The following is a 20,703-nucleotide window of genomic DNA, read 5'->3' as shown; positions in this document are numbered from 1 at the left end:
CAGAAACTGAGTTTCAGTTCGTGCTACGAAAATGGTTGCAAAGTGTTTCTTCTGTGATGGATTAGCAAGCAAAGATAGATCACTACACGAAGTTTCAACAATTGACCTAAATGAACGAGTTCGACTTTGCGCTCTAAATTTGGATAACCAAAGGTTGATCGCCAAGCTTAATGCAGGAGAAATGATTGCAACGGAATCCAAGTATCACATAACGTGTCTGGTTAACCTTTATAATAGAGTGAGAGCTCGTCCTATAAGTGCTCAAGAAGTCGAAGAATCGGACAACTATAGGGTAACCGCATTTGTAGAACCCGTATCATATATCCAACCTACATTTAATGAACCCAGCAAAACATACCTAATTTAACATCTGTTGACGAAGAGTTGGTACAGAAATTTACCCGAGAGGAAAATCAATGGTGTGAATATGTTAATGTATTAATAAGAGATGGTAATGTTGGCAAGCCTAAAGCTTCGTGGGCAGTATACCATAGCTCTAAGAGTACCAGCGACGAGTGTGTTTATGTAAAATATCCACCATCGAAAACCGCTTTATTGCCGCTATTTCCAGATGACTCTAAATCGATAGCCATGATTCGACACTCAATAGATGTGGTTAGAAAGGCAATGACGATCTTAAATCCTGGACAAGTACCGATCATAGCTTGCGACCAACCTTTATATAAGATCGCCAAAGAGATCCAACGGTGGAAATTTATACGTGGTCATGCTAGGAGTTACACATAAAAATGACCTTCTTCAAAGCTTTAGGTGATCTCCTAGACGGAAGTGGTTGGACGGCAGCTTTGGATCAAGATTATGTAGTAAGTTCAGGGACGACGAACTCTTTCGGTAAAGCGTCACACGTTAAAAAAACCGCGCGTGCCCACTAAATTACAGCCTGCGCTTTGTATGGCTTGAGAAAACAAGCTTATAACGAATATATGCTTTTTAATAATGAATAAATCGTGGCATTATTTGAGAAATGGTGTGAAAAACAAGTAAACTCAAGCTCCCAATTTCAATACTGGCAACTAATTCTAACGCTGGAACTTGATATTCTTAAATGGGACCGAACAGTTCACGAGGGAATTTTTTTACTATTTATTGACTCGCTGAAAAATTTACAATAGGTTTCTCATGCACTTTACCAACAAAATTACGCAAGATACGGAGCTATCCATTTGCACGACATGATATCTCTTAAACACAGACATTCCCAAATTTTTGAAGAATTCATGAAAGGAATATTACTGTGTACAAAACTGAACGAGCCTTTTCCAGGATGTCATTGGACGAAGCACATGCGCAGAACAATGCGTGTGTTAAGGAGATGGATGGTTTCCGGGCCCGAAATGGGCCGAATCGTAAACGAGTTTTTGAATTTAATTGATAAAGGAAATAGAAAGAATTGTAACGTTACTAGTCATCGTGAGGACACGTCTAGAACTCAAACTGATTTTTTGTTAAAAACCAAGTCGCTAATTTCTGTCATTAACGACATCGGTAATCCATTCACCGACACGAGCTCCAACTTACTCGTTTTAGATAGTCGTCATATCGTTGATAATGTTATTGCTGTGTCTCTTAAAAACAACAAGGCACTTGGAAATGAAATATCGAAAGAGTCTTTCCATAGTCGGCTCGTAGAACGGAAAACTTTATTTAACGAGAAATTATCTCAAAACAAATTTCCCTTGTTTAGCAGACCCGCAATTAAAATTAAGTCGAAATGCAAACTTCAGTTTTCTGCAGTTAAGCATGACAGCGATCTCTTCTCCAAACTTTACATAGCTTGTCAAGTTCGAGAAAGTAATTTAGATCAGTTCTTTTGTCACGAAAACCAAAGCTATCCACAGTCTTTGTCAGAAAACGGTGCTATGAGACAAGGCGCAAAGTACGACTTAATTCATATTTTAGAAGACTTAATCACAGAAGATGAAGATATTTCTTCCATATCTGAAGTTTATATGATTGTCATCGATGGTGCTGCTTTAGTGAATATTCTGAAACCCACGATGGCTAAAACGTTTACTGAATATTCCCAGTTATTTATTAAATATATAAAAGGCCAGTTTAATTACTCAGTACATCGGGTGGACGCAGTTTTTGATATATATGTAGAGAACAGTCTGAAAGCTAACACCAGGAAGAAAAGAGGAAAAGGAATGCGTATGCGAGTTGAAGGCAGAAAAATCTTCCTTGCTAATGGTCGGAATTCCTTCGAAATGACAACAACAAGACTGAACTCTTTTCGTTTTTAGCTAAAATTGTATCGGAAGCTCGTTTTCCTGGATTAGTAGTTATTACAAACGGCAACGAAGCTCTTAGCACGAGCGAGGATGACTAGGAAGAATTGTTACCTTGCACGCACGAAGGGTAATGGGCCAATTGCGCAGTTCCCATTAGCGCAGTTCCCATTTCCGCAAATGCAATTTCGCGGTTTTCCATTTGCGCAGTTTTCCACTTGCGCAGTTTTCATTTGCGCAGTATCCCATTTCCGCAGTTTTCCATTAGCGCGTTTTTCATTTGCGCTTTTTCCGTAAGCGCAGTTTTCCACTTGCGCAGATATTTTCCATTTGCGCGGTTTATCCTTTGCGCAGGTTTTTCATTTACGCGGTTTTTCATTTGCGCAAGTTTGTCATTTGCGTGGTTTTCCACTTGCGCAGATTTTCCATTTGCGCGGTTTCCCAATGGGGCTGTTTTCCATTGGCGCAGGTTTTTCTATTCCGCGGCTTCTCACGACCTGAATATTCTATATTAAGCAATTTTCCTTGAAATAAGATTTTTTTCAGGAAGTTTATTTTTAACGTAACCTTGTTTACCATCCAACTGTGCTGCTGGTGTATTTTTAATTACCGGTCGCGCTGTCCATACCAATAATTTAAAATTGTTTGAAGATAACATATCGGTTGTTGAATTATTTTGTTGGGAATAAATCTTCGGTCGACAAGCGAATCGTAGCTTGACAGCCTTTGGGCTAAAATAAATTGTAGTATCTGTAACACTGAGGACAGTATATTGGCTGCTAATTAAATTTAGTGCCTTCCACCAAAAATGCACCTTTTTAATAGCACTGCATGTTTCCTAGGGGTCAGAAAGAATATTTTTTAACCGTTTTCATATAGGAGGTGTTCTACGACAGAGGCCATTCTAACGAAATATCTTGGTATTGGCCTCTCACATAGGACGTAACTGTCCTACGATAGAGGCCATTCCTACGAAATACAGGAGGCTTACTGTCCTATATTGGAGGCCATTTCAACGATATAGTTTTTATATAGAGGTAGTCATATCAAGGCAAGCGCGCAACGGTTAGGTTAGCCGGGCGCGCCGCAGGCGCATAGGCACCGTTTTCATATAGGTGTTCTACTACAGAGGACGTATATTGTCCTACGACAGAAGCCATTTTAAAAGTGGTGCTAAGGTATTAGCAGCATTTTTAACTGAAATTGAAACATTTTTTAATTCCTGTTTATTTTAGATTTTAAACATCGTTTTCATTTTTTATCATTTTTTATTGTTTGGAAATAGGTTTGTTTCAATTCACTTATTTTTTATATACCATATACACTATGATCTTAGCGTAAAGGCCAAGAAGCTTCGAGTCGCTGTTGGACTATATATATTTTCCCAAGAGACTAATTCAACGACTGCTATTTTAACTAAGAAAAACCTATTTTTTTTGTTATTTACAGCCCAACCGGACATTAAACAAACACTAGCAGCGCAGCTGAATGGTAAACAAGGTAATGTTAAAATTTACCTGCCAGAAATAACCCTTTTTCTAGGAAAAATGATTAATAGTGAATATTTAAGTCATAAAAATCCCCGCAAATAGGAAAACCGTTCAAATAACAAATCTGCGCAGCAGGAAAATCGCGCAAACGGGAAACTGCGCAAATGGGGAAACCGCGCAAACGGGAAAAAGCGCGCAAATGGTAAATTGCGCAAATGACAAACTGCGCAAATGGCGAGCTGCGCAAATAGCAATTCTGCAAATGGGAAACGCGCAATTGGGAACGTGCGCAAACGAAAACTGCGGAAGTGGGAAGTGCGCAAATGGAAACTGCGCAAATGAAAACTGCGCAAGTGGACCCAAACCGCACGAAGAGGCGGATACCCGAATGATTTTGCACGTTGCCCATGGTACAAGCCACGGATACAAGAATATTTTAAAAAGACTGTAGATATAGATGTTCTTGTACTGGCAGTTTCTGCAATTCCAAAAATTAACTGTAAACGTAACAGCCATAGCCGAGTGTTTAGGTCCTAGTAAAAGTGAAGCGTTGCCGTCGTTTCACGCGCTTACTGGTTGTGATACGACGTCTAGTTTGACAGGAAAAGGTAAATGCACTGCCTGGGCTACATGGAATATCTTTGAAACATTGACACCAATTTTGTCTCAAGGGCTTTCTGTTACGGAAGTATCGGAACTGCTACCGACCATCGAAAGATTTGTCATTTTAATGTATGATCGGTGCAGTTTAGACGACGACATCAACTTATCAAGAAATAAACTTGTCACCCAGAAAAGTCGATCCATCGGAAATATACCAGCTAATGCAACATTTGTTACGTGTTTCATACCAAGCGGGTCATGTTTTGGATGGATCAAAGATATAAAAACAGCAGAATGGAATGTTATCTGGATAACAAAGCCTCCAGCTGGTGAAGCCTGCAGGTAAATAATAAAATGCGGATGCCTTAAAGGTTGTCAGAGGCAGTGTAGCTGCTTTAAAGCCCAACTTCCCTGCACTGCTCTTTGCAAATGTGGCGGTTGTGAACGTCAAAACTAAAAATAAAATTATTTGTAAAACCTCATTTGACATTTCCAGAAGTATAGTACTAACGATAATTTTTTAAATTAATATATAACAAATAAAAATACCTGTAATTAAAATGAATAAAGGTTCGATAATTGAAGAATATATATTCTTCTTTGCAATTTTGTTTTATTTATTTCCAATTTGAAAAATAGTATTATAAATTTACGTTTAACTTTACGTGATTAATACTAAAAACCGACCAGGCGGAGAAAATGTAAGAAATAACTTTTAAGGATGGCCCCTTAAGCAAACCCCTATCCTTCTCATACGAACGAGTCACGTGGACAGGCGCTTATTCGGGGGTCGTTAGAGTAGGACGATTGCACTTTACGGCGCGTTTTAATCGCTTTTTACGGCCATTACTTAATCGATACGGATGACCTCCCGTCTCAAATCGATTAAGCATATACAAAAGGTATGTATACCAATTTTCATGCTTCTATCACAAAACGCACGATTTGGTCAATTTGCGAACTGACTACAAGTTAAATATTACGCTAACCAACAGGAAAAGGTCGCGGACCACGGCTTACACGCATAAGCATTTTAAAAATGATCTAGTTTAACGCAGTAAAAACTGCTTTTAACAATGGAGTTATTAACTTGCCAGATATTTATCACCGAATTTATGAGGTTTTATGCATTGTTAGAATGCTTAATAAATTTGACGTCTATAGATAATAAATGAACACTTGTTATACGTGTCGGTGTAGACGTTAGCGCTATATTGTTGATGCCTATTTAAATGGATTTTATTCAATTGGTTACTATTCAAGTATTCTTTTAACCATTAGAAGTGGAATCTCAAGAATATTCTTTATTTTTTGTATTTGCTCTGCTCGAGCTTGATTCTGAAAATTTAATTATCTTCATAATTCGTTTATTTTTCTTCTACTCCTCCTCCTCTAAAAACTAGAGTATGTATGAAATGAACACATTCAAAATTTTCAAATCATTTCGTTTACGACTTCCAGGTTGCTTAGATCAAATTATTAGAGAGCGGAAAACAGATCTTTAATACCGAATACGAAATGGGCTCTCTGACAGTGAAGTTTTTGTTGAAGCTTCTTTTAATTTCAACTGCTGTCTGCCACTTGCAATATGAAAACTCAGATATTGGTTAGTAAAATATTTTCTAAGATTTTATTAAAACAATTTCAAACGAAATGGGCTTTGAGTTCACGCGAGCTCTAATCGACGCCACTGAGAAAATACAAAAGGGTGTCCCTCTATTTGCACGAAAGCGTCTTTCTCAAAATGACTGAGTGGAATTTATTTTGGGAAAATTTCGTATTCGCCATCTATGATTCACAAAAACTACTACCTAAACCCATATTAAAAAAATAATTTAAATTTAATTTCATCTTACTATAATACAGAGAAATAAATTAATAAATTATAATTCATATAATAAATATTTTTAGGATAGTAATAATATTGCAGATATATAGGGATTTTATTTAATTTTCGATAACATGGAATTACTCGAAAGACATCTCTTAAAAACACGGTGACTAGTCAAGTATTTTATAGCTTTGGCTCTCGGCGCCTGCTCGCTTACGAAACTTAATTATAACCAGCATCCTTCATTCTTTTTGCACTTACGGGCGACCGTAAAAACGATAACTCAGTTCTACGCTGCCCAGCTGACGACGCGGACCAATAAAACCAATATAGATAATATTTTATTTTTAAAATAAATATTTAATATTTACTTGTTAAAATTAAGCTTTAAGTATACTCGCAAAATACCGGCATTCGGAACATATGCGCGTGAGCAGACGACAGGAAATACAAGATTTAATATAACTTGATCTTGGATGGATAACTTTAAGACGAGATGGATTACACATATGAACCCGGTGATCGGTGAATAAATCAATAAAAGTAGCTAGCTTACCTCTCCTATGGTTGTGCCTTAGGTATTACACTATAGTTAATTTCAATGATTGCCACCAATCTCGTTTCGGAGTCGTTGTTCTTCATCTGGGCGCGTGCATCGGCGTTCCCCACACGTGCAATTGCGGTGGTCATGGTTAATCTTTTGGAACTCACGCCGTCCGTTGCAAGTAAAGTTTCTATAGGCCAGCTCATCACGGCGTTGTGAGATATTTTTAAGGGCTATCCCGCGATGCATTTTTAGGAACTGCTTTCCCAGTACAAATGTACCGTTTGACTTGTGCAGAGTCTTTAAGTATTTGCGCACCATAAGGGCAATCGATTCATTAAAATAAGGTTTGAAATTGAGGATTTTTGTTATATAATTAGAGCGTTTCGCAAATTTAGCAGTTAGAGCTCTAGCATCTTAACCTTTCGTCCCGGGTTCGATTCTTGATTGACCCGATTTTAATTTCTTAGAATGTTTTCTTTTTTTAATGCCTGCTTTCGATTTAACTACGACCAACTCAAGAAACTTCATAGAAAATATCTCATCCCTCGCCGAGGTGCATTTGGCAACATTTAATGAGTTCTGGAATAAAAATTATCCTTGAAAGAAAATATTTAATACGACATTCATTCGATAATTCGTGAATGCCGTCTACGGCGTTACGAAATGTAGAGGTAGCAATCGAGTTTTGCGTCAGAACCTTTATCCTTAAACAAGATGGATCGTCTGTATTATTTATTAACCTTATACAGTTTATGCATAGGGCCAGATTAACATTATTTGGGGCCCTGTGCGAAGTAGAATTTGGGGCCTTCCTTTTTGATTTTAAAAAATAATGTTAATAAAAATAAAAATACAATGTTTTAACCTTGGGGACGTCTATACCATGGCACTCTAGGAACAACCCTTACTACAGCCATGTATACGAGCAATCTTGTAACGTCATTGACTTGAAGAGCTGGACGACATCCTTGTTCACGCCGAGTTATTGATGGAACTTTCTTAAAAATTTCCATTACACTATTTATTGCCATAATGGAGTGAACAATGGTTTTTCAACCTTTTGTCTTTCACTACCTAATGTTAGTTGAAGTTTTCTAACATCAGCAGCAAACATTGACGAATAGGATGACCAGATACAGGGCGTTGTCAACCTAGCGCGCCAATCAAACGAAAATCAAAATTTCTTATTTCAAAATTACGCGCCAATTCCGCGCTCTTACGTGCCATAAGTATCAAATTTCGCGCCAGATTGAAATTTCAAGAAACAGGATTTGAAACTAGGCGGGCTTAGTTGAAGCCAGCTCGCCAATAATTACAAATTGAAAAAAGATGGCAAATAATTAGGCGCCCATTTCGCGCTATTGTGCGCCACTCGTTTCAAATTTTGCGCCATAAGGGTTCATGACTTATAACACATTTAAAAATTTTGAATTCAGTGGCAAAACTCATGAAAGAAAAGGAAACATATTTCATAATATCGCTCGAATTATGCGCTATTGGGCTCGAGCAATTTAAAATTCAATAATATTCAAATTGGGCAAAAATACATAAGTTTAATCATTTTTGAAACCAGGAGAGCCATTTTAACAAAAATCACAAATGTCACAAATTTCTATGCAATTAATTTTGGTCTCAAAATCAATTTGAAACCTGGCGAGCTAACTTAACGCAGAATGACAATATGAATAATTAGTTTCCGGAAATTTCCTAAACTTACGCGCCAATTACGCGCTATTAGGCGCCACCACTTTAAAATTTTGCGCCAACATGGAAATGAGGAAATAAATGAAAATAGTATCTTAACTTGTAATACAGAAGCTTGGTAAAAATGGTAAAATATTATTTTATTATTAAGTTTCCCAAAATAACCTTTAATTACGCGCCAATTACGCGCTATTAGGCGCCACCACTTTTAAATTTTGCGCCAACATGGAAATTAGGAAATAATTGAAAATAGTATCTTAACTTGTAATACAGAAGCTACGTAACAATGGTAAAATATTATTTTATTATTAAGTTTCCCAAAATAACCTTTAATTACGCGCCAATTACGCGCTATTAGTCGCCACCACTTTTAAATTTTGCGCCAACATGGAAATTAGGAAATAATTGAAAATAGTATCTTAACTTGTCATACAGAAGCTACGTAACAATGGTAAAATATTATTTTATTATTAAGTTTCCCAAAATATCCTTTGATTACGCGCCAATTACGCGCTATTAGACGCCACCACTTTTAAATTTTGCACCAACATGGAAATTAGAAAATAATTCAAAATAGTATTTGGCGCGTAATTTTAGAAAATTTCCGGAAACTAATTATTCATAGTGTCATTCTGCTTTAAGTTAGCTCACCAGGTTTCAAATTGATTTTGAGACCAATGCAGAAAGTTACGAAATAAAATATCGTTGGCGCATAACAGCGCGTAATTTTTTTCATATGAAAAAATTAGTTGCATAGAAATTTGTGACATTTGTGATTTTTGATAAATTGGCTAGCCTGGTTTCAAAATGATTGAACTTATGTATTTTTGCCTTATTTGATATTAATTGAATTTTAAATTGCTGGAGCCCAATAGCGCATAATTCGAGCGATATTATGAAATATGTTTCCTTTTCTTTGATAAGTTTTGCCACTGAATTCAAAAATTTTAAATGTGTTATAAGTCCTGAACCCTTATGGCGCACAATGGCTTGAAATTATTTTGCAATTTGTAATTATTGGTGAGCTGGCGTCAACTTAGCCCGCCTAGTTTCAAATCCTGTTTCTTGAAATTCCAATCTGGAGCGAAATTTTAAACTTTTGGCGCGTAAAAACGCGTAATTGGCGCGTAATTTTGAAATAAGAAATTTTGATTTTCGTTTGATTTACGCGCCAGGTTGGCAACGCCCAGATACAGACGTATTAGAACTAAGATCTACTTTTCTTTTAAACATTGAAGATTAAAATGGAGCAGAATAATTGAACTGAACACCTGAACACAATAATAAGGAAATGACCCAGGGTTTATTTACATCTTATTTACATCTAATATATAAATATGTATATATATATATATATATAAACTTAAATATATATCTGGGAGTAACAAACGCAACTATACAGTGGTGTACAGTGAAGTATACCAAGTACGAAATCGGCTTTCTTCAACAAAAGCATTCCTTGCTTGGTTTAAGAATATTGCAGAATCGTGAATCTAATAAATTAAATTTCTAAGAATGAGTTCTTATTAACATTAACACTGCCTGATGTAACAATTTTTTCACTAGAAATGCTATATTCTTTAGTATTTTATTTAACACCACCTGATGTAATATATTTTCACTAAAAATACTATTTTCTTTAAAATTTTATACTATCAAATTTATCAGTTAAATATTTAATCACCTCTTGGTGGCGTAAGCATTTGCATATATACCGCATTTACAAATGTTTTGTTGCGAAATTGTTAAAGTTGATCAGTAGCTACTTTCAAATTATAAGCCTTATATACTAGTGCACTTACCTTTTGCTGAAATTATAAAAATTAAATTTTTCGTTTATTTCTTAGATTGCAAACATGAAAAAGCAGACTTTTGTGGTTACGACTGTTACTGCCCGAAAACAGGATATCGAACGTGCAAATGCAACGCACCCAGAGGAGGCCGTAAGTGACGTACTAACATTAATATATTCCGAAGCAGAGTGCGATTTGAAAAATCAATAAAAACCTCACTCCCGGCGATAGTTCTGCCGTTCCGGTTTTCCGCTAAAACGTATAGGAAATAGTTACTTTTGAGGTGGGTTTTTTACTATTAATAGGAAGCTAGCTCTTGGTTGTGACGTATTTTGGATAGCATGGTACAACTATGAACCACCAAGTGACTTTTAAAGCGGTAGTAGAAATGATTTAACTTAACAACCGTGCGCGAGATATACTGCCATGAGCAACTACCATATCGCGTCTGGTCAACACCGTGGCTACGGTAAATCATTTCGACTGTTCTTTCAAAAGTAGCTTTTTGTTTCATGGTAATATCATGTTCTCTAAAATACGCCACACCAATGAGCGAGTTTCCTATTTATGATAGAAAACAACTTCAAAGTAACTATGCCATATAATTTTCTGCGCGAAACTCAAACCGCATAATTCTGATGGTACTTGTACCATAGATAAAAGTATTTGAACCATCATCAACGATGCAAGTACCATCATCGACGGTGCACGTATCATCATCGACGGTGCGAGTTCCATCATCGACGATGCACGTATCATCATCGACGGTGCGAGTTCCATCATCGACTATGCACGTATCATCATCGACGGTGCGAGTACCATCATCGACGATGCACGTATCATCATCGACGGTGCGAGTACTATCATCGAAAATTCACAATATTTAGGTGACAAAAGGTCTTGCTACACCACTAACTGAAAACATAGTATATTAGAAGCTTTAAATAAGGCAGGTCCTTTAAGACGGTGATCAAGCAGTCCGTAACTAATGCAAAAGCATAAATGTGTTGGATATAAAATTCTAAGGTTCATATGTTAAATTGTACCTCCTTGGGTTTTACGCCTTTTTAAACGCATATTTGGTTAACATTATGAAGCCATCTATTTGTTCGTCGTGCGAACCGGACGCTGTTTTACCGGCCTGAGAAAATAGGAGATAAAAAAAAATGTCCCTTTGTTTGCGAAAAACCACTCGTCGTTTTAAAAAAGGTAGCTTGTGAACGCAACGCCAAAATGATTTAAATTGACCTTTCTCGGCGCCGAAAGCACTAAAAGAGAAAAAGAATCCCTCTGAACTCGCAAAGCTCGCTCGCCGTGCCGTAAGCAAAGTTGAGAGAACAAGGCGTCTCTTCGCTTAGAGAGAAAACGCCCGGCTTAGCGAGACCGAACCGGCCCAGAGTGGATTACCTCTTGCTCTCTTGGAACACGGTCTCTTAGGGGTAGCTGGGGGCGACTCTGGTGTTTAGCGCGTTTGCTCTAAAATTAAAGGGACTGGAAAGTGGGGTTTTGAAATCGTCTAGTGACGTGGTATCTCCAAAAAAATCCGGACCCTGCTTTATTTCCTTTTTTCCCCGCTTGAGGAATTTGGCTCTGACGGAGATGTTTTGAAAATAGTGAGGAGCGACCCGAGAGAGACTAGTGAGAGGTATTCATACGCTAGCTAAGATATTCGGGCCTTTGTGGACGTGGTTTTGGTTTAAGTATTTTAATATTTATTTAATTATAATGATGTTAATGATCGAGTTTAATTCAAATAAAAAAGGGAAACGTGATGATACGAAAATATCTCTTGTTGGCGAATTAGATAAGTGGGAAAAGGCAAAAAACTGTGGTGTAGTACTAAGGTTTATCAAAATGCTCCAGTGAAACCAAGGACCTGAGAAATTGGCTTCGATTTATCTAGCGTTTTTTTACAAAATTCGATGAAACTCGTAAATAATAATTTAAAAAATTACGAACACACTACTACCAAAAGACCTTATCACTCAAATGAATTTTTCGTTAAACATTTGTTGTTCACTAAACTAAATCTCAATAAAGATTAATGAAATTTGAAAACTTCCTACGAGCTCAGCTATAACACTAACCAAGACCACGCTGGATTTCGTCATACAAAAATCTCAACACAGCGGTGCCTGTTTACGTCTTCGCGAACTTGAGAAAAAGTAGTTCTACGCGCCAAATTTCGTTAATGACGTCACGGATGACGTTTTTCAAAACCCCACTTTCCAGCCCCTTTAAGCATCTTTAAGCAACTTGAACACTCACACCTTCGAGAGTAATCACCACTTTGGCCCACCTCTGGCGTACACGTTCGCAGCCCAGACAGACAGACCCACAGATACACACCCACCCACCCACAGACCCGGTGATTGTAAAACTTATCCAGGGGACAGAGTCCGCTCGGAGAGATAAAGTTAAGAAAAGCTTAATTCGCCTTGTTTAAAGTTTCTGCCTTTTTTAGTTATCAAGAAATGCTACGACAATCCTCCGTTCATTCACAACGATCATGTTACTCAATGCCATAGGCAGAATAATGGCGCTGATCTTATCTGCTTTGTCAAGTGCGCAAAATATTTTCATCGGGCGGGGCATTATGAGTTGAAGTGTGTAAATGGAAAATGGAACCATGAATTTCCAAAATGCGGTAAGTTTGACACTTATGTCAGGGATCCGAAGTGGTAAATTACAGATATCAAATATGTGATAAAATAAGTAGAACGGACATAACCAACTGCCAAATATGACAGATAGTGTAAAAGATTCGGAATATATAACATTCACAAATTTAATTTAGGATATTTTAGTGAAATATTTTATTTACACTAGAAAATAGGTTAAAGCCTAATTAAGCTGCTTCCTTTTCACTAATTATTAATGAAATAACTATTTGTTAAGCAACTGTCTGCGTCGTCTTCTACATAGAAGATAATTTCACATTCTTTATTTTATTAAAACATTTTGGACAAATAAAGCGTCTAGAGCTCTGCGTAACATATAAATTAACTGTCAAAATTTCAATTAATCGTAAATATTTTGGTTAACGGTTTATTTATGGATATTTTTTAAATAACAGTTCTGCAATTTTGATTTTGGGAGAGCTTTATAATATTTTTCTAGCTGACTGAACAAACTAGGCTTAACACCGGTTTTTTAAACGTTACGAATAACTTTTATTACTAAAACGAGAATTTTAACCAACCGAACGAGATCAAATTCAAATCTTCAATAATTCGCTTACGTGCTCCAATAGCAAAAAAAATATATAATTTCGCACGAGAAATCAACTTCGTTTTAAAACAATGCGGTTACGTAAATAACAAAACTTCATATAGTACAATATATACATTAGCGCAATTTTCTATTTATACATTTTAACCAATATAATATTTTAACAGAAATTATCCATCGATAAACAACGATTTAACTTAAAAATGAAAGTCATTTCATTTCTTAAACGCTTCCCCAAATATTCTCTATACTTTAGCAATGTCATCAAAATATTTTTCTAAAGTGTCCTGTTATTCTTAGGGGTAGCTCTAATTTAAATATATACCTACGATAACTGTGGTTTAAGCAATTGAAATACAAATTTAAATAAGCTAAACATCTTTAGAATTCGTGTTTGTTTACCTTTAAAACCACGTTAAAGAAGACTGAAAATATTTCGAATTGCATTGATCCTACTACGGTTGTTTTCCTGAAAATAAAAAATTCCCGGAAGTCTTAAGCCTGGTTCATACGATGCGATTTTGCGGTACGCGACCGGTCCCGCGCGACAAAAATTTCAAAGATCGCGTCGTATGAAGGGGTTTTATGAAGTCGCATGCGACGGCGACCGAAAATAGGTTGGAACCTATTTTATCGCGCGCGACGGGCAGCTTTGGTAGTATTAAAAGTGGGAGTAAACGAGAGACATTCTTTTGGAAAATTTCTAAGTTTCTTCCACGCGACGATATTCTATTTTAGCATACGTTCCGGGGCGTTTCCCTCTTCTTTCGACGGGTTTATGCTAGCATAAACGTAAAATGTCCAAATTAAATGATCAAAATGGGAATTTATATTTCATTTGGGAGCGTGTTTCTGGTATAATATTGCTAATAGCTTTTCTTTACATCGTACCCGTTCGAAATGTTCCGCTAAAATGAGGGACCTATTCAAGAAGCAAATGGTTGAATGATGAGATGGATTCTCTATTTGGAGGCTACGACTTGTTTCATTTACGGTCATTGCTTTCTTCTTTGCTATCGACGCGTTGTGTGAACGAAATTCTGGTGCGACCGCGTTCAGAATCGCGTACGACAAGGAGTCGCGTACGATAAAATCGCATCGTGTGAGCCAAGCTTTAGAAAGGTTTTTGAGTTAGGTAAACAAAATTAAGCGTCGTAGATTTGTAAAATATAAACAAGTGCCAAGTAAAACTCTAACAGAACTCCCATCCGTAAATGGAAGTGTCACATAGCAGCAAAATTTTTATAGCTCTTTGACTTATTAAACTTATTCAAAACAAAACCACCAATGCGACGAATTTGCTTTTAAATTTTTAGCCGTTGTTTGGTTTTCATTTCGCAATTATAAAAATTGCACTATACGAAAGAAAACTTGAAATATTTTATAATAAAATAAGGCAGATTCTATGTAGAAATTATATTGCATTGCAAAGAGTGATTAAAAACCCGATTAAGTAGAATAGTCCATCATGAAAAAGGATAAAAAAGCTAATCCCTAAAAAATGTAAAGAAACTTAAAAACTTACAAATGGCTCGAGTATACAAAAAGACACGAATCTCGGACCAAAAACTTTCAAGCAGCGAGAAAAGATAGAGTGCTTCTGACTTCAGGCTATTAGTCGGACCTTCGACATCATCGAGCTTTAATTCGGCCCATGACAGGTTAAATACTCACAGGGGGCGCTAAAAAACGACCAGATTCCTTAACATATTTTCATTGGAACACAATCAAAATGGTGATCATAAAAATTATTGGAACAGCCGCTGAATTGGGACAAACAGCCTGGGCCCAAGAAAGCTAAAATGTTTATTTTTAGAATAATAAATAATTAGTTTTTAAAATTGAAAAAAATCCAGGACAATTATATTTTGAAAAACATATTTAGAAGCCGGAAATTTGAATTTGGTGAGATAACAGAGAACGCTGAAGTATTGTTACCACGAAAATTTCATTGGAAAACCTATAGATACGAAATGACGTCTAAAAATTATATTAATGTAGAAAAAACGTTTTTATCTTCATGGATCTTTCTTTTACTTTTATAGTGAATAAGATATGTGAAAGACTAATAGCAAGGTTTGACCAATTTCCAAATGCTAAGAAGGCAGAATGCACTACACTACGAAATAAAGAAACAGTCTGCAAATTGATTTGCAACGATGGCTATAAGCACAACGGACCAAATGAAATTACTTGCCAAGGAAGCTCAGTGGAAACGCCAATTTGTACAAGTAAGTATTGTTCAAGTACTACTAGTCTTGAGTTTCAAAATATACATTTTTTTTATTTATCAGCTTCGGCTTTTAGGGTATCATGCCTGTTCTTGTTTTTATAAGATTATCACTAATAATTTTTACTCAAAATAAAAAAAAGTTAAACTAACAGCCATTTTGGTAGCTTAGAAATACGATTTTATAGAAGTGATAGGAAAGTTCTTTTAAATGTAATAACTATTTTCTTAGTTGATACGATCAGCCTACCCCACTTTAAGGAAATAGAGGTGGAAATTATGTTTCCCATTTCTAAAACGAGCAGCAAAATCGCTAATTTTGGCAAAGTTCAGTTGGATTACACACTCATACTTAGAATTAATTTTATAAACTATCGTATTTTATAATTTATTATAATAATAGTTTATTATTTAGTAAATAGACTTAAAATTTAAACTGTTATTTTATTACAAAAATTTTAATTCTAAGTATGTGAGGGTTTTAAGTAAGTTTAGCTTAACCAAATATAGCCAGCCAATCCCGTATGACCATTTTGCAACCACGCTTCAAGATTCAAGTTGCAATCCATTACCCGTTTAATTTTAATCTTAAGGTGCCATTTTTGTTGAACTCATGAAGATGAGTTCAGTTGTTTGGAATTTACTACAATATAATTATAAAAGTATAATTTAAAAGTATAGTACAGTAGATAATATGAAATAATTGGTGTATTGTTTGGACAAATCTACATATATAAATTGCGCCGCACGTGAGCGAAACTCATTTTAGAGAACACTACCAAAATAGCTAGATAAGAGGATCCAGTCGAAAGTTAAACATGAAATTTACGATAACTTTTATTTTAACTTCAAATTGTAACCGCTAAGCAACTCCCAATTATGTATCTTTCAAGTCCCGAGAAAAGAATCTCCTCATATGAGATCTAAGTGAAGTCTTAGATTACTTATTTTAACCGAAAATTCTAACCCGCAGTAAAATCTCAATTAAGCCTCTTTCAAATCCCCAAAAATTAGACTCCCCATATGATCCTAAAGTGAAGTCTTAATTAACTCTTATTTTAATCTAATATTGTAACTTATAATCAACTCTCAATTAAGCTTCTTTCAAATCTCCAGAAATGAGTTTCATTTAAATATATAATAATAAATCTCTTTTAGTGAGACTAAAAAGATTTTATTAAGGACCCACAATTCTGGTCTCAGTTTTTTATGCTTACATAATACTTAAAAATCCTTGATCCTACATTGATACTAATTGGCGACTATAGTACGACTCTCATTTTGGTAAGGGCTTGCTCAAAGATATTAATTCACCAAGGCGGGGGAAGATGGCGACAAAGTGCGAGTCAGGGCCTTAAGTGGGGAGAATGAAGTCAGAGAGAGAGGGGGGTTACATACAAGGGAAAGAAAAATAAAAAATGTGGGAAGGTTCGAATTCAGAATGAAAACCCTTCGTTTATATTCAATCACAAATCTTTATTTAACACTTATAAAACACTATATACTAATAAACAAAATGCGGGGAATATTATTTTTCTTTTCTTTCGAGGTGGATAATTCTACTTTACTCTCGTAATGGTTAGGCCACCAAAACTATATTTACTTTCTTTACTCAAAATACTATGAGTGCGGGGATTTAAAAATAATTTAAAAATACACTCTTTGACTATAAATTAATTAATAAATTTGTCACTTTCTGTCCCTGTATCTATAACTCTGGGCATTATAGTTCGAAGGAAGCGGGGGCAAAACAATGAAGACACTTGCTGGTGACTACTAACTCTTAAAAGAAAAACAAATAACTTCAAATGGCAATAGCGACAGAAAAAATGAACGAAAATAGCGGAATAAGCTCTCAGCCTCGTGGGGACCTGTCTTTGTCCTTTTCTCTAAGAATAGCAAGGGCTTAAAATTTCTTTCAATAATTCTTCTGTACGTTTCACTTACAAGGGGCGGTATGGTAAATTTCTACTCTTTATCTTGATTATCTTTGTAGCTGTTCTTCGGTTTACAGGGTTTTGGTTTACGCAAGACCCACGCATACGCGTTTTCTTGGAGGGGCTCAACGGGGGCTTCTTGTTTCGCGATGACAGTTCCAAAATATCTATTCGTCTCGTTTTACGGCACGGATGTCCGTATGACGACGACAATCTTCTTATAAGCTGGCGAAGGCACTTCGGGTTGCTGTCTGAAACATCTGCTTAGGATAGGTAATTGGTCTCTTTTATTAGGTTTTCTTCCCTCGGAATGGCTAGGATATTGGTGATAATTTGGGTAGTGAGCGTTGGTTGTTGCGTCCGCGACTTGGCGCAAGGGGGGTAAGCGAGGGTTATTGAAGATTCGGGCATGACTGATCGCGCTTTCTTGTAGGTTTTTTTGCGACATGGTTTCTCTCCTGATCCGGGAAACAGAAATCTTAAGTTTTAGGGCCCTGCCTTCTGGTTTTGGCCTTTACGGGTCAAAGTGTGCAATACCTGTTGGCGGGTCACCGTATGAGACGCAGTAATAATGTTTCCTGGCCTTTTGGAGCACACCAGGATCTCCGGTAGCAGCGGTGTGGGTTATGTGGACTGCTGTGTGCCTGTCTTTCCTCTTACTGAAGGGTATGGCTTTCTACCTACGCGGCAGGAGTTGCTTTTGCATCCACTCTCTATCCCACAGCTGTGCGTGAAGTGGACACTAGTCGCCCCAGCGCCTTTTGTAGGGAACGGTGGCTCTCGTCGAAGGTGTGATCATCAGTAATAGGGTACTACTAGCCATGCTGGAATTGCCACCTGTCCGGGCTTGTGGACGATGGCGTAGGGCATTGTGAAAATACTGGGCTGGGAATAAGGGGAAGGTATTGCACCACGGTCTTGTGACAGAGATAAAAACACTTTGATTAGCGAGGGATTTAATCTTACCTTTACTGAAGGGAGGAATTTAAGTTATCATTTATTTTAAGAACACTATTTAATGTATTAACCTAATTTTATGATTAAAAGCGAGGTTAGATCCAATTTTCTAAACTATATTGCATTCGTATGTAATATTCAAAAGTCATTTAATTTTTATATGTTAGTATTATTTTACAACGGGATTATTTTTGTATACTAGATCTTTGAATGCTTAGGCATTGGGCATGATGGTTTTTAGGAATAATAAAGAATATAAAAAGCTAAATTACTTTCTAAATGTAATGGTAAAAGAAAATAGTGCAAAAAATAAAATGTAAGTATGCGGGGAAGATGAACCTGAGTTATTAAGTCTCATAATCGATCCATCGAATATGATGAATTTCATAGTTAAAAATAACTGTCTAAGTTTATTAAAAAACTTGAGCTAGGAGCACTTTCCAATTTGACAAGTTCTAGTTTTGTATTTAAAAATTGCTAGATTCAGTTAAAGTTCTATAAAATATGATTAAATCATATATGCAGTCTTATTAACCAAAATTTGAACTTATCTTTTAAGGCAAGAAAGTTTCGCTTTGACAATAGGCCTTTCTATAAAGTAACATTGGCCTTCTTGTTTAGATGTATCGGCCGCGTCACTTGTGACGTAATTATGAGGTTTCACTAGAAAATGCGACGAGTCGTCTTTTCCTAAAGATCTAACCTTGAAAAGTAAACTGAACTAATATGTATCTCGTGACGAAAGCGATACACTAAAACAAGTTCGGCAAGAGTAATGAGTTTATTGAAAGGCCTATTTTTGGAAACTTATATTAAAATTTGCATTATAAGTATAGATTAAGATAATAATATTTCAAAATAACTATTAACAATTTATGTTTAACCAATTCCAAATGTTAAGTTAATAAATTTATTTTAGTAAATTAGTAGGATATGGGGCATTTTTAATTATGGAACTAGTCATTTTTAAATTCAAATCTAGAATTGGAAAATGCTTAGCCTTAAGTTAAAAGCTACAACCAAACTGTTTGGTTATAAATTTCATTTTAATTAAGGCATTTTTAGTTATGAAATTTATAATATTTGATAAATCAACTATAAGACTTAATCACGCTGATTCTGTGAAGATCATAAAAACTTTGTGAGTTGACAAATAGATAACCGGGAAAATGGATCTACTCAATGAGTTGGGAATATAATCTTTCCAATTCAATGGTTTTACTTTGGAAATTAAAATGTTTACTATTTCTTTTTACAAGCAATAATCTTGTTATATATAGTACTACCAAATTCAGCCCACAATTAAGATTTTTCAGACGGATAAAAAACACAGCTGCAGACGAAACCGCAAACGACTTTAAGTTTGTCTCACAATTTTGACTTGCCACCCGTCATATGCCTTAAAACGCCAATTTTATTCGGTGATTTAGCTCCTAAAGAGCAAACCTTAAAAAAATCCAATTGCTACCTCTGTCGTCAAAACGTTGCAACATCCCTGGTTTGAGAAGTAGAAACTTACTGTTTTAATGGCAGTACCAAACTGTTGAGTTTGTACGAATTGTCAGTTTAATCAGTACTATGACGCTGTTTAGTAAACAGTTATAAATCATTTTACTATAAGTTTTACCATAAATTAAACAGCCGGGTCTGTGTTTTCTAGTGAAAAATGCAATAAATTGATAAAAACAGTTCTAACTGTTTTCTAACATTGTCGATCTTTATGTAAAGAGTAATAATTAAATATTTAAGGTTCGAGGTCATAAGCTAATTAAAATCTTTTATTAATCAATATCATATTTAACTCTAATCAAATAATAAAAATTTCTTATTTCAGAAATCGAAAATTAAATGGCCAATTTGAAATTCAAATCAACGTTAATTTATAAGAAATATATGTAATCCCAAGTATTTCTTATTATAATTAAAGATCTATGCAAGGTTCAAAATATTTATATTTTATCAATTCTAGTTCCTAATACACTCTTTGAAAAAGGTCAAGCTTTTAGCACTTAAATATGAGAGCTTGCATTCGAACTTGATAAAAGCCCTTACCACACAATGCCCTCAATTTGTTTACTATATTTTTAATATTAAATTTAAATTTTAAAAAATTTTCAATCATCTTGTACGT

At 35.6% G+C, this 20,703-nt stretch overlaps 1 protein-coding gene across 3 annotated transcripts; it reads left to right on the top strand.

The window, feature by feature from the left end:
* The first annotated feature begins 5,611 nt into the window (after positions 1-5,611).
* On the top strand, positions 5,612-20,520 carry LOC149969024 (E-selectin-like). 3 transcript variants are annotated; one of them, XR_016472758.1, is made up of 7 exons: positions 5,612-5,746; positions 5,804-5,948; positions 10,272-10,367; positions 12,682-12,864; positions 15,494-15,679; positions 18,049-18,281; positions 18,340-18,679. XR_016472758.1 is itself a non-coding variant. In XM_090155130.1 (6 exons), exons 2-6 carry the CDS (start codon positions 5,861-5,863, stop codon positions 18,075-18,077), a joined length of 582 nt encoding a protein of 193 aa, XP_090011256.1. In that variant the 5' UTR covers positions 5,612-5,746; positions 5,804-5,860; the 3' UTR covers positions 18,078-18,679. The 3 variants fall into 3 exon arrangements, 2 of the variants coding, with proteins under 2 accessions (XP_090011256.1, XP_090011269.1); XM_090155130.1 differs by having other exon boundaries at positions 18,049-18,679; XM_090155143.1 differs by lacking the exons at positions 18,049-18,281; positions 18,340-18,679 and adding an exon at positions 20,407-20,520 and having other exon boundaries at positions 5,614-5,746.
* The last annotated feature ends 183 nt before the right edge of the window (positions 20,521-20,703 follow it).

This window comes from Leiobunum rupestre, chromosome 1 (genome assembly GCF_980474605.1).
Source record: "Leiobunum rupestre chromosome 1, qqLeiRupe1.1.hap1, whole genome shotgun sequence".
NCBI lineage: Eukaryota > Metazoa > Arthropoda > Arachnida > Opiliones > Sclerosomatidae > Leiobunum > Leiobunum rupestre.
The sequence above is the reverse complement of the archived record's forward strand: the minus strand, read 5'-3'. Positions and strand labels throughout refer to the sequence as shown.

Coding starts and splice junctions, on each gene's coding strand:
- LOC149969024 (XM_090155130.1), top strand. CDS start 5,861: ATGGGCTCTCTGACAGTGAAGTTTTTGTTGAAGCTTCTTTTAATTTCA. Junction 5,949..10,271: donor ATATGAAAACTCAGATATTG/GTTAGTAAAATA, acceptor TTTATTTCTTAG/ATTGCAAACATGAAAAAGCA. Junction 15,680..18,048: donor GGAAACGCCAATTTGTACAA/GTAAGTATTGTT, acceptor GCTTTCTTGTAG/GTTTTTTTGCGACATGGTTT.